Source organism: Zalophus californianus, chromosome 1, assembly GCF_009762305.2.
Source record: "Zalophus californianus isolate mZalCal1 chromosome 1, mZalCal1.pri.v2, whole genome shotgun sequence".
NCBI lineage: Eukaryota > Metazoa > Chordata > Mammalia > Carnivora > Otariidae > Zalophus > Zalophus californianus.
Window position 1 is genome coordinate 6,977,214 of NC_045595.1, and position 15,004 is coordinate 6,992,217.

At 39.9% G+C, this 15,004-nt stretch overlaps 1 protein-coding gene across 1 annotated transcript; it reads left to right on the plus strand.

Moving 5' to 3' along the window:
* The first annotated feature begins 1,482 nt into the window (after nucleotides 1-1,482).
* Nucleotides 1,483-2,424, plus strand: LOC113916541 (olfactory receptor 7D2). Its single transcript, XM_027583034.2, has one exon. It carries the CDS (start codon nucleotides 1,486-1,488, stop codon nucleotides 2,422-2,424), a length of 939 nt encoding a protein of 312 aa, XP_027438835.2. The 5' UTR covers nucleotides 1,483-1,485.
* Nucleotides 2,425-15,004: the final 12,580 nt, after the last annotated feature.

Consider the following 15,004-nt stretch of genomic DNA (forward strand, 5'->3'; position numbering starts at 1 on the left):
AAGAACAATATAAATAGCTCCTATGTATATCCTTTACCAGATCCCCCAGATGTTAAATTTTACCATTTTTACTTTTGTCTTCATCTACTTTTCTCTCTTCCTTTTCTTCGTGTGTGTTTTCAGAACCATTTGCAAGTAAGTTACACTGCAAATATGGTACCTGTTTACCTCTAACTCTTTGGTATTCCCTAAAAACAAGGACATTTTCCTCATATAACCACAGCACGATGATCAAAATCAAGATAGTAACATTGATATAATACTACTATCAAAATTACAGAACTCATTCCTATTTTGACATTTATCCTAACAATGTCATCTATAGCAAAAGAAGATCCAGGCTCATGGATTTCATTCAGTTGACATGTCTCTTAAGCTTCCTTTCCTCTGGAACAGTTCCTAGACTCTCTTTGTATATGATGACATTGGCATTTTGAAGGGGCACAGGTCAGAAATTGTGTAGAATGCCCCTCATTTTGAGTTTGTCTGATGCTCCCTAGTCTTTAGATTGAAGTCCTGCATCTTTGGCAGGAATCTCACAGAAGTAACATTGGGTCTTTTCCAGTGCCTCCTACCAGGAGGTACATGATGCTGATGTGTCCCATTTTGAAGCTCCATGACCATCCAACAGGACTGTTATAAAATGGATGCTTAAGATAGGTGATTAGGATAAAAACAGAGAGGGAGGGGCGCCTAGGTGGCTCAGTCGTTAAGCTTCTGCCTTCGGCTCAGGTCATGATCCCAGGGTCCTGGGATCGAGCCCCACATCGGGCTCCTTGCTCACGGGAAGCCTGCTTCTCCCTCTCCCACTTCCCCCTGCTTGTGTTCCCTCTCTTGCTGTGTCTCTCTCTGTCAAATAAATAAATAAAATCTTTATTTAAAAGAGAGAGTCAGAGACTCTCTTTTTTTAGTTTTTATTTAAATTCCAGTTAGTTAACATACAGTGTAATATTAGTTTCAGCTATATAATTTAGTGATTCAACACTTCTTTTTTTTTAAGATTTTGTTTATTTATTTGACAGAGAGAGAGAGCAAAAGCAGGGGGAGCGGCAGAGAGAGAGGGAGAAGCAGGCTCCCTGCTGAGTAGGGAGCCCAATACAGGGCTCAATCCCAGGACTCTGGGATCATGACCTGAGCCAAATGCAGATGCTTAACCGACTGAGCCACCCAGGCGCCCTGGTTTTCCTCTCTTTTTCCACTATGATTGTTTGTTTTGTTTCTTAAATTCCACATACAAGTGAAATCATATGGTATTTGTCCTTCTCTGGCTGACTTATTTTGCTTACGATGGGTGGTTGGCATAAGAGACTCCATTTTTTCAGATTTCATTTATAAGTGAAAGGAGACCCAACACTTAGACACAATGACTGACTTCACAAATAACTTGAGTGAAAAGCATGGTCATTATTTTTGTTACATGGAGGGTGCCAGTTTGCTGCTAATCCATGTTGCTCTTGTCTCTTCCTTCATAGATATATCAGGTACATGGAAGCAGGAAACCGCACAGAAGTTTTAGAGTTCATCCTCCTTGGGATCTCTGAGGATCCAGAACTACAGCCCTTCATATTTGGGCTGTTCCTGTCCATGTTCCTGGTCACCGTGCTCGGGAACCTGCTCATCATCCTGGCCATCTGCTCTGACCCCCACCTCCACACCCCCATGTACTTCTTCCTCTCCAACCTGTCCTTGGTTGACATCTGTTTCAGCACCACCATAGTGCCCAAGATGCTGGTGAACATCCACACAGAGAACAAAGCCATCTCCTATATGGACTGCCTCACGCAGGTCTATTTTTCCATGTTTTTTCCTATCCTGGACACTCTACTCCTGACTATAATGGCCTATGACCGGTTTGTGGCCATCTGCCACCCCCTGCACTACACGGTCATCATGAACCCATGCTTCTGTGGCCTGCTGGTTTTTGTGACCTGGTTGGTTGGTGTCATGACATCTCTTCTTCACATCCTTCTGATGATGCATCTGAGCTTTCGCCGAGATCTTGAAATTCCACATTTCTTCTGTGAACTGACACAGATTCTCAAGTTGGCCTGCTCTGATATCTTCCTGAACAACTCATTGATATACTTTATGACTTGTGTGCTGGGTATTTTTCCCGTTATTGGGATCCTTTTCTCCTACTCACAGATTGCTTCATCCATAAGGAAGATGTCTTCATCGGGGGGAAAGCAAAAAGCATTTTCCACCTGTGGGTCTCACCTCTCAGTGGTTTCTTTATTTTATGGAACAGGTGTTGGGGTCTACTTCACTTCTGCAGTAACTCACTCCCCCCAGAAGGTCTCAGTGGCTTCGGTGATGTACACTGTGGTCACCCCCATGCTGAACCCCTTCATCTACAGCCTGAGGAACAAGGATGTGAAGGGGGCTCTGGGAAGGCTTCTCAGTAGAGCAACCTCTCATCTGTGATGGATCTCTTGGCCCCAGGATTAAGAAAGTTTTATGGATCCCAAGGGCAAAAATTTTGATTCTAAAGTTTACTCTTGAATCTTGTAAACCCTCTTTCACCTAATCCTGAAGGATCTATGACTGCACTCCCCTAGTTTTTACACACTTTTAAACAACTGACTTCCACATAATTTATCTGATGATCTTTCTGCCCTATCTGTTGTCCAAAAAGTATGTCCTTGATCTTTCTTACTCCCTCACTGGTGAGTTCTAACTTGGATTTGGAGCATTTACTTTAGCCTTGTTATCTCAAATGTTGGTGGAGAATGCTTAAACTATTGATCGTTCACCTTAACTTATTTCTATGTGTTTTGTTATAGATTTGTGTTGTTCATGTGCATGTATTACCAACAGTGTTTGGGGTTTTTTTTACTGGATAAAATATGATTAAAATACAGTCAGTGTTTTAGTACTTATTATTACATGGTAAGCCTATGCCAACCTCTCTCCACTATCTTATGTAATCTTCCGCAATGGGAAGGATTACTGTCTCCATTTTAGAGGTAAGGAAATTGAGAATCTAAGAGCTTAAAAATCTTCCCCAAAGTTTCAGAGGGACCAAGTGGCAAAACCAGGATTCAAATCCAGAACTCAGACCCTGAGCCCATATTCTAATAACAAGCTGCCCAGATTTTCATACGGATTTCAATGTGTACAATTTGAATCGGATATTTTATTGCTTGGTTGACAATATTTCTGGTTATCCTCTCCTATTGGATACCCAAAAGAATGGTATTTTCTTTCTCCCTTGAAGTTAAAGGTGGTAATAATATGTTTTGATGTGTCCGATAAAATATGAGTGGAAGTGATGGGTCCCTTCTAGACTAAAACAGTTGAAGAGCTGGTATATTATTCGTCATGTTCACTCTTCCCTTGATACGGCTACTGAGGAATGAAGGCATCACAAGATCCAAAGAGTTTAGAAAGCTGACCAATATGTGGAGGACTGTCCTGGATGGTTGCCCAGGTTGGTAGATACTTTTCAAGAGAAAGAAATAAGATTTTGTTTCATTAAATCAGTAACATTTCAGTTCTGTTACACACACTGTTGCTGTTTTCAACAACAGAGCCTAACCTACTCTGACTGTTACATATTCCAAAGCTGGAAATCCAAATTGGAGAATTTTTCTATTCTAATGATTTTTACTGTCATGCTAAGAGTAAGTCTGAGATCTCCTTTTTCATTCCTTTGTGATTCTTCCACTCTTTTTTGAGAACTTTAATTCAATTTCACATTAATACTTATACACACATAGATATACACATGTACATACATGTTAATTTATACATGGCCTACATCCTTGAAAGAGGAGAATTAATTTATGATTGTACCAGAAATGCTCTCTCTCTCTCTCTTTTTTTAGAGAGAGTGGGGGGAGGGACAGAGGGAGAGAGAAGGAGACAACCTCAAGCAGGCTCCATGCCTAGCACATTAGCCCAATGAGGGACTCGATCTCACAACCCAAAATCATGACCTGAACTGAAATCAAGAGTCAGACACTTAACTGACTGAGCCACCCAGGCGCCCCCAGAAATGCTCTTTAAATGGAAGGTAAGTTCCTCTGAAGAAGTAGTCCTTTTTACAGTAGCCTGTGTAACTTAAGACTGGCACTAACCACTTAAAGGACTGTAGGAGATATCGCATTGTCTAACTGGACCACTTAAGAATATTAGTCTAGTTCCCAAAATAGTAATTCGAATGGGGTTTTTAATGTATAAAATCCCATTCCTTTAGTGTCATAATTCACAATCTCCTCTCAGTATGGTACGTGATATCTCTGATATGACATGATATGGATTGTGATTTTTGTATCATATTGTTAATATTTTTGTCTATGTATTGTAACAAATTTTTCAACAGTTCTTTCCTATACTTCAAATTTATATTTTTATTTTTAAAATTTACTCTATCAATGATGTATTTCTGTTCAGTGGGATGTAGGGATCTACTCTTTCCAAATGAAAAACAACTTTGTTCTCACACTTTACACTAGTCCTTCCTTTCCCACTGACTTAAAAAAGGCACCTTTTAATTTTCAAATTCTCAAACCACATTTTCTACCTATTCTGAGGTCAGGCATCTGGTCCAGTTCCAGCTCTGCAAGTTGGTCAGCTTCTCTCTACTTCTGTTACTCATCTCTAAAATAAAAATGATAGGGCACCTGGGTGGCTCCGTCGTTCAGTGTCTGCCTTCGGCTCAGGTCATGATCCCAGGGTCCTGGGATGGAGCCACGTGTCAGGCTCTCTGCTCCACGGGAAGCCTGCTTCTCCCTCTCCACTCCCCTGCTTGTGTTCCCTCTCTCTCTGTGTCTCTCTCTCAAATAAATAAATAAAATCTTTAAAAAAAATAAAATAAAAATGATAACACATGTCAGGGGGTGCTGTTCATATTAAATGAATAATGATAAAGACTATGGGGTTTACCATTGGTTTTGTTAGTAGGTTTTACTGACACCGTTACGTGTTTTTATATTCATACTTGAGAGGGCAAGTCTTTGACTTAGGGTACCATCAGACACTTAGCAGGCCTTTTACAATTGCTATTTAAAGTATTTTGATTTGTGGACGCCTGGGTAGCTCAGTTGGTTAAGCGACTGCCTTAGGCTCAGGTCATGATCCTGGAGTCCCGGGATCGAGTCCCACATCGGGCTCCCTGCTCAGCAGGGAGTCTGCTTCTCCCTCTGACCCTCTTCCCTCTCGTGCTCTCTGTCTCTCATTCTCTCTCTCTCAAATAAATAAATAAAATCTTTAAAAAAATAAATAAAGTATTTTGATTGGCAAAGAACATGTAGCTCAGACTCCAATGGGATATTTTTTAGAGGGAATCCTGAACTATGAGATCATACCTAAGGAGAGAAGAACTCCTACTGTGAGGAAAAACATGATCGCCTTCAAATTTCTCACATTGGAATAGAATTGTCAAGCACAGTTTCCATTTTATTATGGTTTTCTCTCTCCCAATAGCTAACCTGTTTAGAAATAAAATAACAAGGGGCACCTGGCTGGCTCAGTCGGTGGAGCATGAGATTCTTGATCTCTGGGTTATATGTTCAAGCCCCACATTGGGTGCAGAGATTGCTTAAAAATAAAATCTTTTAACAAAAGGAACATTTATTTAATTAGGATCCTTGAGATTTCAACTTTGGATGTCCCTGAAAGGATAGATGTTTCTTGTCTGTCCCTGTGCTCCCGGCTCACTGACCGGGACAATAAGGGTAATTTCATTGTCCTGTTGACCCCAGGGCTGCTTGGATTCCATAACAAACACTATTTCTGGAGTGTACCAACCATCAGTACAACCATGTTCTTCTTCCCCAATGTAATCTGGGTGATCCATTTGGGCTCCCAAAGGAAAGAGGAGTGTCTAACGTGTACATGTGACATTTTGCTAGCAGCAACTCCAGGAACAAGAACATAGTGGCTAAAAGAGTCTAGTTGAAAATCCCTAGAGCTTTCATCTATTTTTTTTTATTTTTTTTAAGATTTTTTAAAATTTACTTATTTGAGAGAGATGCAGCAAGAGAGGGAACACAAACAGGTGAAGGGGGAGATGGAGAAGCAGGCTTTCCACTGAGCAGGGAGCCCGATGCAGGGCTCGATCCCAGGACGCCGGGACCATGACTTGAGCCGAAGGCAGACGCTTAACGACTGAGCCACCCAGGCGCCCGGAAAATCCCTAGAGATTTTAGATTTGTGACCTTGAAGGGGATTTTAGACTCTAGAGTGAATTAAATAATGATGATGATGATAGCAGACATGCTTCTCTTATTTGTAAATTTGATGATTCATGTATCCTGTCAACTCCACCCCCTCCAATTATTAACCAAAATCTGAGTTTCATTTCCAAATTTTCGGGGAAGAAACTGGCCAGGTTGGACCAGACACTGCTCTCTGATCTGATCAGCTATTGTCAGGGGGTAGGACCACAGAGCAAAGTGGGGCCTGAGCACCACCAACATGCACAGATCTGCTACAATATGAGAGAAATGTGGGGTAAAGCAGAATTATCCAAAAGACAAATTTCAGAAGAATGTTCAAACCATTGATGTGCTGTACTTCAAATGGACCGATTCTGAGCTGGACATCCAGAGGTTGATGGTATATTGGGATAGATCTGAAAGCAATGGCTAGTTTGTGATAAAGATCAGAAGGAGGGACAAGATTATCCCCATAATGATACCTGTACAAGATAATGGCATCTGTAATCCTACTTGATGAATGAATATTAGATTGCTAGTGAGAATGTTTGATTTTGTTTTCTTTGGGCATTAACATCATAAGAATATTTTTATATTTGGGAGCTCCTATTTGTTTTGTTGTTGTTGTTGTTGTTGTTGTTATTTTAAAGTAGGCTCCATGCCCAGCGTTGGGCTTGAACTCACAACCCAGAGACCAAGGGTTGCATGGTCGGGGTGCCTGGGTGGCTCAGTAGGTTGAGCGTCTTGACTTTGGTCCAGGTCATGATCGTAGGGTCCTGGGATCGAGCCCCAAATTGGGTTCCCTGATCAGCAGGGAGCCTGCTTTTCCCTCTCCCTCTGCTGCTCCCTCTGCTTTTGCTCTCTCTCTCTCTCTCATATAAATAAATAAGAATCTTAAAAAAAAAAAAAAAGAGTTGTATGCTCTACTAACTGAGCCAGCCAGGTACCCTTCCTGTTTGTTTGTTTTAATTAGCATTGCTTTGCCTGTTTCCTGGCAGAATTATCAGCTACATGGATGCAGGAAAACAAACAGGTGTCTCAGAATTCTCTTCTTGGGACTCTCCTCTTCAGACTATTCTTGTCCATGTACCTGGTCACCATGCTTGGAAACCTACTTATCATTCTGGCCATCAGCTCTATGACCCCTACACACCCATGTACTTCATCCTGTTCCACCTGTCTTCTTCTGATATTTGTTTCAATTCCACCATGGTTCCAAAAATGCTGGTGAACATTCAGAGAACAAAGCCATTACCTATGCAGGCTGCATCACCCAGATGTATTTTTTCACAGTGCTTGGGTATTTGGACATTTTCCTCCAGACCCTAACCACCTATGATCAGTTTGTGGCCATCTGCCACCTCCTACCCACCACAGTCATTGTATGATCTATATTTAGCCAACTTTGGTCTGACAATACACAGTGAGCTGTACCACACCAAATTTGAACCACCTTTTTGAAATAAATGTGAACTAAGAGGTTTTAACCACAAACTCATAGAGGTAGGAAAGAACTTCGTGTCATTCATTTCACTTCATAAGTTTTTTATTTTTTATTTATTTTTTAAAAGATTTTATTTATTTATTTGAGAGAGAGAATGAGATAGAGAGCATGAGACGGGCGGGTCAGAGGGAGAAGCAGACTCCCTGCTGAGCAAGGAGCCCCTACACGGGACTCGATCCCGGGACTCCAGGATCATGACCTGAGCCGAAGGCAGTCGCTTAACCAGTGGAGCCACCCAGACGCCCACTTCATAAGTTTTTTAAATGAGAGGATGGATTTCCTTGAGTAAGACTGAATTCCCAGTAATGGATCCAATGATACCAAGGACTGTTTGGGGGATGATAAATGAATCATTCTGCAAGTACATTATAGAACTTAAACTATACTATAGTTCTCTCTGGGAACAAATGTGCCACTAATCTTTTTTTTTTTCTCATTTAAAAATTTTTTTAGTTTTTTTTAAATTCCAGCATAATTAACATACAGTGTTATATTAATCTCAGGTGTATAATACAATGGTTCAACAATTCTATACATGACTCAGTGGTCATCATGATGACTGTACTCTTAATCCCCTTCACCTATTTGGCCCATCCCCCACCTATCTCCCCTCTGGCAACCACCAGTTTGTTATCTATATTTAAGAGTCTTTTTTCTTTTTTGAAAATATTTTATTTATTTATTTGACAGAGAGAGAGCACAAGCGGGGGAGCAGCAAGCAGAGGGAGAGGGAGAAGCAGGCTTCCCGCTGAGCAAGGAGCCCGATGTGGGGCTCGATCCCAGGACCCTGAGATCATGACCTGAGTTGAAGGCAAACACTTAACCAACTGAGCCACCCAGGTGCCCCTCCTTTTTTTTCTTTGTTTTGTTCCTTAAGTTCCACATATGAGTGAAATTTTATGGTGCTTGTCTTTCTCTGTCTGACTTATTTCATGCAGCATTATACCCTCTAGATCCATCCATGTTGTTCTAAATGGCAATATTTCATTATTTTTTATGGCTCAGTAATAGAATTACCATATGATTCAGTATGATTCCACTACTGGGTATTTACCCAAAGAATACAAAAACACTAATTCGAAAAGATATGTGCACCCTTATGTTTATTGCAGATTTATCTACAATAGCCAAGATATGGAAGTAACCCAAGTGTCTATCAATAGATGAATGGACAAGGAAGATGTGCTCTATAAATACAATGGAATATTGGCCATAAAAAAAGAATGAAATTATGCCATTAATCTTTATAGCAGTCTTTCACATCCTCAATGGAAGCTCATTTCCCCATTAGTACTTGCTATGGATTGAAAGTTTCTGTCCCCTCAAAATTCATATGTTGAAACCCTAACCCCCAAAGTGATGATATTAAGAGGTGGAGCCTTGGAAGGTAATTAGGATTAGATGGTCATAAAGATAAAGCCCTCATGAATGGAATTAATATTCTTATGAGAGTCACAAGAGAACTTACCTCTTCTCTCTGCCTTGTGTGGACACAATGAGAGGTCAGCCACATGCAACCCAGAAAAAGGCTTTCACCAGAACTTGATTGTGCTGGTGCTTTACTCTCAGACTTCTAGCCTCCAGAACTGTGAGGAATATATTTTGTTGTTAAAGCCACCCAGTTTACGATATTTTGTTATAGCAGCCCAAACTGACTATGACATTGTTCTTCAAGTAGATGAAAGAATTTGTATAATCCGGGTGCCTGGGTGGCTCAGTCATTAAGCGGCTGCCTTTGGCTCAGGTCATGATCCCAGGGTCCTGGGATCGAGTCCCACATCAGGCTCCCTGCTCCATGGGAAGCTTGCTTCTCCCTGTCCCGCTTCCCCTGCTTGTGTTCCTGCTCTTGCTGTCTCTCTGTCAAATAAATAAATAAAATCTTAAAAAAAAAAGATTTTGTATAATCCAACCATTTTATGATACAACTTCCCAAATAACCAATATTCTCTCTATACACTCCAATTTGTCAACTTTCCTGTTTATTAAAATTGTTTTAAATAAGGCTTCCAGGGGCGCCTGGGTGGCTCAGTCATTAAGCATCTGCCTTCAGCTCAGGTCATGATCCTAGGGTCCTGGGATCAAGCCCCGCATCAGGCTCCCTGCTCAGTGGGAAGCCTGCTTCTCCCTCTCCCACTCCCCCCTTGTGTTCCTGCTCTCGTTATCTCTCTCTCTTCGTCAAATAAACAAAAAAATCTTTAAAAAAAAATAAGGCTTCCATATTTTTTGTTCACAAATTGCATCTACTCCAGGTTTTCTCTATAGTAATTTTGTGATATTAGTAATTTGGGTCTTATTATCCTACTTTAAAATAATTATTTGTCATTTGAATAGGTTCAGGGTTCAAATTCAAAAGTTTTGAAAGTTTATTTTTAAAAAGTTTTGAAAAGATAGACCATGCAAAACACCTATCTCATCCCTATATTTTTTTATTTTTTAAAAGATTTTATTTATTTATTTATTTATTTATTTATTTATTTATTTATTTAAGAGAGAAAGCATAAGTGGGGAGGAAGGGGCAGAAGTGGAGAGAGAAGCAGTCTCCCTGGGATCTTGACCTGAGCCAAGGCAGACACTTAACCGCTTAACCAACTGAGCAACTCAAGCGCCACCTATTACAGAAGGAAGGAGAGAGGGAGGGAAAAAATTGAGTTTGTTGTTGGAAAGATTCAGTTTGATGTGCCTGTGAAATACCCTACAAATAATTTCCCCTTGGAAGTGGCATGGGTTGATCTCATGTTTTGTTTTAATGGCTTTAGTGGGAGAGAATTGGGTTACAGAGGAGCAGGTCAGAAAGACAACATTATGCTTGGCTCAGCCCTACTCCAGATCCTTAATTTCTCAGTGTGGCTCCCACTTCCTAAAGACAGTTCTTCCCAACTCTTGACACTCATGAATCACAAATAAACTCTCCGGGACACTGCACAATGCTGCAGGTCACTATCCAAATGGTGATCGGGTAGACAGTAAACTGGGGTTGGGTTGCCAACTTCTCCTTTCAGAATTATGGGCTTATTCCCCAGATTCAGGGAGTGCAGGCTTCTCACAGCTCTCAGCCTTTTCCCTCTATGAGAATTGCCCTCAGCTAAAGGAAGCTGATTCACTTACCCAAGGTCACACCACTCAAATCTCTTGCTGTGGGAGCATAAATGCCTGACAGCCATCTGTACCCACCACTCTTTGCTCTGAAGATGCTGCTGGCTGCTCCCATCCATGGACTGAACACAGTAGGGTACCAGTGCGTGCCCAATGCCATGCTCAAACAATGACATTCATGACCACAGTCAATTAACTCTGCCAAGATGGTGACTCCTTTTTCTGCCATAAGGGACCTCAAGTGCCAAGCAAGTGCATAGCTTGAAATTCAATGGGACTTTTTCCATGTCTCTGGAAGTGCTAGCCTTGTAGGTGTCAAGACCTCTAAAGCTGCTGAGGCTAGAGTTGAGGAGACCTGAAGCAAATACTGCCCAATTGGCTCACTGTGCATGACGTTAGACAGGGCTACTTCTATTAACAAGCCTTGATTTCTGGACCCATGAATCCTATACATTGGCAATACAGCATATTATGATTGTCATTGACTTAGATGTACATGCATCCTGTGAATTGTGTAGTCAGTATGTGTTGTGTATTTAAATGCCTGCAGTAAATATGATCACACTCTTGGAAATCAAACATGTTCCATTATTTTCCATTAAACAAAAATTTTGTTACCTAACCACACTCCATGATTTCTTTATGCAATGTTCTACCTCTATCCTCACCTTCCCTGACAAACTTTATAGGTGGTATATATTGGCACCTCTATTTCCTCCCTACTCACCCATCAACCCACTCTACCTGGATTGGTTATGCCCCTACCCCTCACTTTAGAGGTAAAAAATGGAGCCCTCCCTAATATCAACAAAGGCTTCCATGTCACCAGCAAATGTCAAGGGATATTTTCAGTCTTCACTTGGTTAGTCCTTCCAACAGAACCAAAACTATTAACCACTCTGCTTTTCTTCAGAAAGAACCTCTTTGCTCCATGACACTGCAGACACCAAGTGATCTTTGAAATCTTCAAAGATTTTTCAAGGGATGAACATCATGGAACGTTCACTCCTGGTTTTGGCTCTTGTAGGAATTAAATGTTCCTTAGGGGATACCTTGTCATTTAAGTCAAACCAAAGAGAGAAGAATTTCTCCTTGAAGAAATTACTTTCATCTTGGCCCATTGTTGTCTACACAGACATAGCATTGTCTGAAATTTTTCCATTCTTTCATCTTTCTATCCCAGGGAACTGAATTGTTCAGAGACAGGAACATCAGTAGAACAATTTATTTAATGAGGAGCTCTAAGAACTCAACTTTGAGATGATAATAACAGATCTCTGCTGCTCCTTCCTATAATTCTCTGTTGCCAGCCTAGGGGAAAACCCAAATGGGCTTCTCCAGGACAGACTGCAGAGAAGAGAAAGCTTCAGTAATAACCCTCAGAGATGGTAGGATCATTGCTTCCCAGTCAAGACTGGAGGAATATGAGGGAAAGGGGTGAGAGAGTGGGCACCGGGCTTTATTGGTAAAATAATGAAATAGTCCCATATTTAGTTAGTCAGCAAAGCTGAAGTCTCTGTAGTTCAAAGGGGCTTTACTTGCTACTTAAGTCAGTCTTTTCCAGCTCTTGCTAAGCTTCCTTATCTCTCTCTTTCAGAATTTAGAGCCTCTCTCCAGTAAGAGTTGTTTTCCAGTGTGTCTCCTCCTCTTCTCTACTCTTTCCCATGAATTGTAAGCTCCTGTTCAATTGCCTGTCCCATCACTTATTCATTAACTACTCACTGAAGATCTATTAAGCACAAGGTATTAACTATTTTGTTCCTTGTGTGATTGAATTTTTCTATTATAATTCCCTGTTTTTGCTGGCAGATATGACTTACTGATAGCACTTAATAGTTCTGTATTATTTTGTTTTCCTTTAGTGTCCACTATATATCTACAAATGATGTCATTATTTCTGGCTTTTGGCTAATTTCCTTTTCTTATCACTCTCTTTAAATGTTCATGAGAATGTTGAATGATTGAAGTTGGAATGGACTGCTTGGCCTTTTCATGAATTGAACACAAATATTTTAGTGTTTTAATGTAGAGTACCCTGTTGGCTGCAGTTTTCAACAGCTATTCTTTATTGGGTTAAGAAATTGTTCTTAGTCTCCTCCTTAATGAGAGGCTCTATCCTGACAGCTAACCACAGGAATGGCTGCTACATTTTCTCAAATCCATTTTCTATTGTGATGAGGATTATGATTCCTCTTCATTTCCCTATATTTGTGATGAAATGTTTTTGCAAACCTCCTAGCATTAAATCATCTTTCCATTCCTAGAATAGGTATGACTTTTTCATGGTATATTACTCTTTTAAATAGGTATGAATGCATTGCATTTAACCTTACTATTCTATTTTGTGTTCACATTCAGGTATATGATGAGTTTGAAGATTCCTTTTTTGCATTATAGTTGACGCTTTTGGTCTCAATCTTTATTATACATCTAACATTTGCATATGTTGAACAACTACTATGCGCAGACACTATGTAAGTCCCTGGAAAGACAATGGTGAGCAAAAACAGTCTCCATTTCTGACCCACAAATATATATATATAATTACTAACATGATAGTTACATTAAGGAATAGTACAGGGTGCTCCACATGTGCTCCTCACATACTCTGTCCCTCCTGAACCTCACTTTCTGCTCTCCATCTCACTGGCCTCTCAAATCCCTTCCATTACCAAGCTCACCCAACCATGGGAAAACTGCAAATTCTGTTCTTTCTGCCCAAAATGTGTTCCTTTTCCTTATTTCTCTTAATTAACAATTACCCATTCTTCCTCTAGCAGCTCAAATATTCATATTTCACAGAAGTCTTTTCTACCCACCTTCCTAGGCTAAATTGCTCCTCCATGATTCTGTTTTCCTTTTAATTAATCAGCATTCTATAGACATTAATAATACTAAAACTTTTTCTATTATAGAAGATGTAAACATTTATTTTCACATCTTAAACTTGCCTTTCAATTTTTAGGATGATTTGATTTATAGAAGCTTCAAATATTTTTTATCTTTTTTTTTTGCAATTAACTCCTCTGATTTTTAATATAACACATCCCCACTTGTGGGCATGAACATACAAGCATACACTCTCACACATGCTTTGTATTTTATTTTAATGATTTGTGATTTTCCCTCTTCTTATTTATGTAATCCATATGCTTTTTCCTCTTTCTTGGAAGAATCCACCTGGCAGGTGGTATCTGAAAGAGGGAGGCATAGGGTCTTCCTTAACTAGAAGTGCTACATGGTAGTCAAAAGAGGTAACAGACCTGTTGTGTTTCTAATGATCAGAATTCCATCTTTGATGGCTGCCCCAGTTTAAGTAGAATATTGATAAATGACAGCCATCCAAGACAAAAATTTTGTGATGGTAAGAACAGAAGCTCACATTTGTCAGGTGTCCTTTGTATGTCACAAGAACCACACTAGAAACATTACATTCATCATCTCATTTAATTCACTCACCAGGCTTGCAATGTAGGGAATATTTACTACTCCCATTGTGGAGGTAAGGTATCTGCAGCTACAAGAGATTAACTAATTTTGTTAGGGTCACACAGAGAGTAAGTTGGTAGACCAAATTTTTATTCTAGAAAGTCTGACTCAAGATCCCTTTTTTTAAATCACAGTTCTAGAATACTGTATTTTGGGACAGTTAAATATCAAAAAATAATTGTCATAAAAGGAATACATTAATAAAAATAGTTATTATTTATCGACATCCTACTGTGCACAATAGCATTTTGAATCATTATAAAGAAGGTAATAGCAGTAACCACATTTTTTAGGGGAAAAAAGGACACTTTGAGAGTTAACTGTGACATCAGTAGGATACATCAGGTCACAGAGTGAAGGTTGTTTGAGTTGAAAACCTATCTTAATCACTATGATAGGGTTATTAGAATAAAGGAAGTTACCAAAGAAAAGACCTTAAATGTCTTCAATTACTTTGGAAGATCATATCAAAGAAGAAATCAGTTTATATCCATAGATTTGAATAGAAGAATTAGAACCAGTGAGTAGCAGATAAAAGAGAAAGATCTCTGCTAAGTTAAAGACAGTCTAAATGATTATGCACATTTAAAATGGAAATGGACTACCACCTCAATGAGTGGATCACTGGCATTGGAAGGACTCATGGAGGGTAAAGGATGCCCATGCAAAATGGGATCAAAGGTGAATACTAGGAGGTGCCAGCTGGCTGTTCATTGAAGGTTGTTTTGCCTCCTTCTCCAGCAAACACACCAGCTAC